The sequence below is a fragment of the Suricata suricatta genome, chromosome 4 (genome assembly GCF_006229205.1).
Source record: "Suricata suricatta isolate VVHF042 chromosome 4, meerkat_22Aug2017_6uvM2_HiC, whole genome shotgun sequence".
NCBI lineage: Eukaryota > Metazoa > Chordata > Mammalia > Carnivora > Herpestidae > Suricata > Suricata suricatta.
The window spans coordinates 893986-895428 of record NC_043703.1 but is presented as its reverse complement, the minus strand read 5'-3'; the positions used below and the strand labels follow the sequence as shown (position 1 = coordinate 895428).

General features: G+C 66.3%; 1 protein-coding gene across 1 annotated transcript in view; it reads left to right on the top strand.

Annotated features, from left to right (window-relative positions):
• The window catches only part of ATP11A (ATPase phospholipid transporting 11A), a 51611-nt gene extending 51135 nt beyond the window's left edge, over nt 1-476 (top strand). Inside the window, exon 29 of the mRNA XM_029938392.1 lies at nt 167-476. Coding sequence (XP_029794252.1) covers nt 167-376 — 210 coding nt within the window. The 3' untranslated portion in view covers nt 377-476. The remainder of the gene's footprint in view (nt 1-166) is intronic.
• The last annotated feature ends 967 nt before the right edge of the window (nt 477-1443 follow it).

The following is a 1443-nucleotide window of genomic DNA, read 5'->3' as shown; positions in this document are numbered from 1 at the left end:
CACGGCCAGAGCACGGCCCCCGCGCCGGCTCGGTGCCGCGTTCAGATGGGCGGCGCGCACCCAGGCCTGTCTGGAACGGGGGCCCCACAGGCATCGCCAGCGCAGGCAGGGCGGGGTCCTCGTGGGGGGTCCTGGCACTGACGCTGTCCGTTCTCTTCTCCCACAGAGCACACGCGTGCGCGGCCACGGCCGCCTCCCGGAACTCACCCTCCTGGCCTGTCGGCAGGACCCCAGCCCCTGGGCCGCGTGGCCAGCCCCACACGCAAAACCGGCGCCGCTGCCGTGGCCTCCCCCCTCCGGTCTCCTGCACAGCCATCCTGGCCCTGCGCCCCGTGGGGGGGCCGCTGACGGACAGGCCGCCAGCCCAGACCGCTGAGGGCCACACGTGTGAGCCTCTCCCCACCCCTGAAGGAGGCACCGGGGCTGTGGGACTTGAGTGGAGCTTGTGGCCTAGCGGCCTCACTCTGCCTCGGTCGGGCACTCAGTCGTGCTGCGAACAGGGTGTGTGGGGCTGCCCCGTCCCCACTGCACGGGGCCTCCAGCCCCAGACACCGGAGGAGGACACCCAGGGGGGCTGGGCCGCGGGCGTGGAGCGGGGGCGGCCACCCGCGCACAGGGGCCTGGCCTTGCCTCTGTGCCTCCTTGTCTGGAACCCTCTGGTCCTCATGCTCTGGAACTGGCCGGACTAGCCCCTTGAGCCACGTGCTCCCACAGCCCGTCAGCGTCGTGGCCCGTGCCCTGATTCTGTCCGAACCCACCCCACGATGGGGCTGGCTTTCAGGGCCCTGTCTGGTGTGGAGTTTGTTTCTTCGAGGGGCTGCCAGCACCCCCCGTGTGGTCCAGGGTGTCTTTGATCTCTCCTATCCGCTGGCTGCCCCGTGGAGAAAGCAGAGCATCGTGTGTGAAGAGTGATACCGTCCGTGTGAGCCTTCCCAGTACAAGCTCAGATTTGCCCTCACGCCCGCCCGGAGCGAGCCTCCCCGTGCCCTCTCGTCGGGAGAGGTTCCCCCGCCTGGGCCAGGGGCAGACCCCTTCCGTGTCCTCACTCAGAGGTGCCCTCCCGGGGCTGCGTCCATCTTCCAAAATCCATTTCTGGCCAACACAGGCCTGACAGACGGCCTCTGAATCCTGAAAAGCAATATTGCCCTCCCAGGCCCCCACCCACACCAGACGTCCCCCAAACGTGTTTTCTGTTGGACGCCCACCGCGTCGTCTGCTCCGCTGCCCAGGGCGGTAGGTGGGTGGGCGAGCCCTCAGAAGGCGGCTGGCTGACAGGCCCTGGCATTCTCTGCACAGGTATCTGTTTCTAGAAATCACCTCTCTGACACAGCCTTAATGGTCTGCACAGAAGACTGAGATTTCAGTCTGAGATTCAAGTTAAGATGTTGAAACTGATGCCTTCTTAGTAGAGCATCACCCAGAAGGAAAAGTACCAGCAGGCAC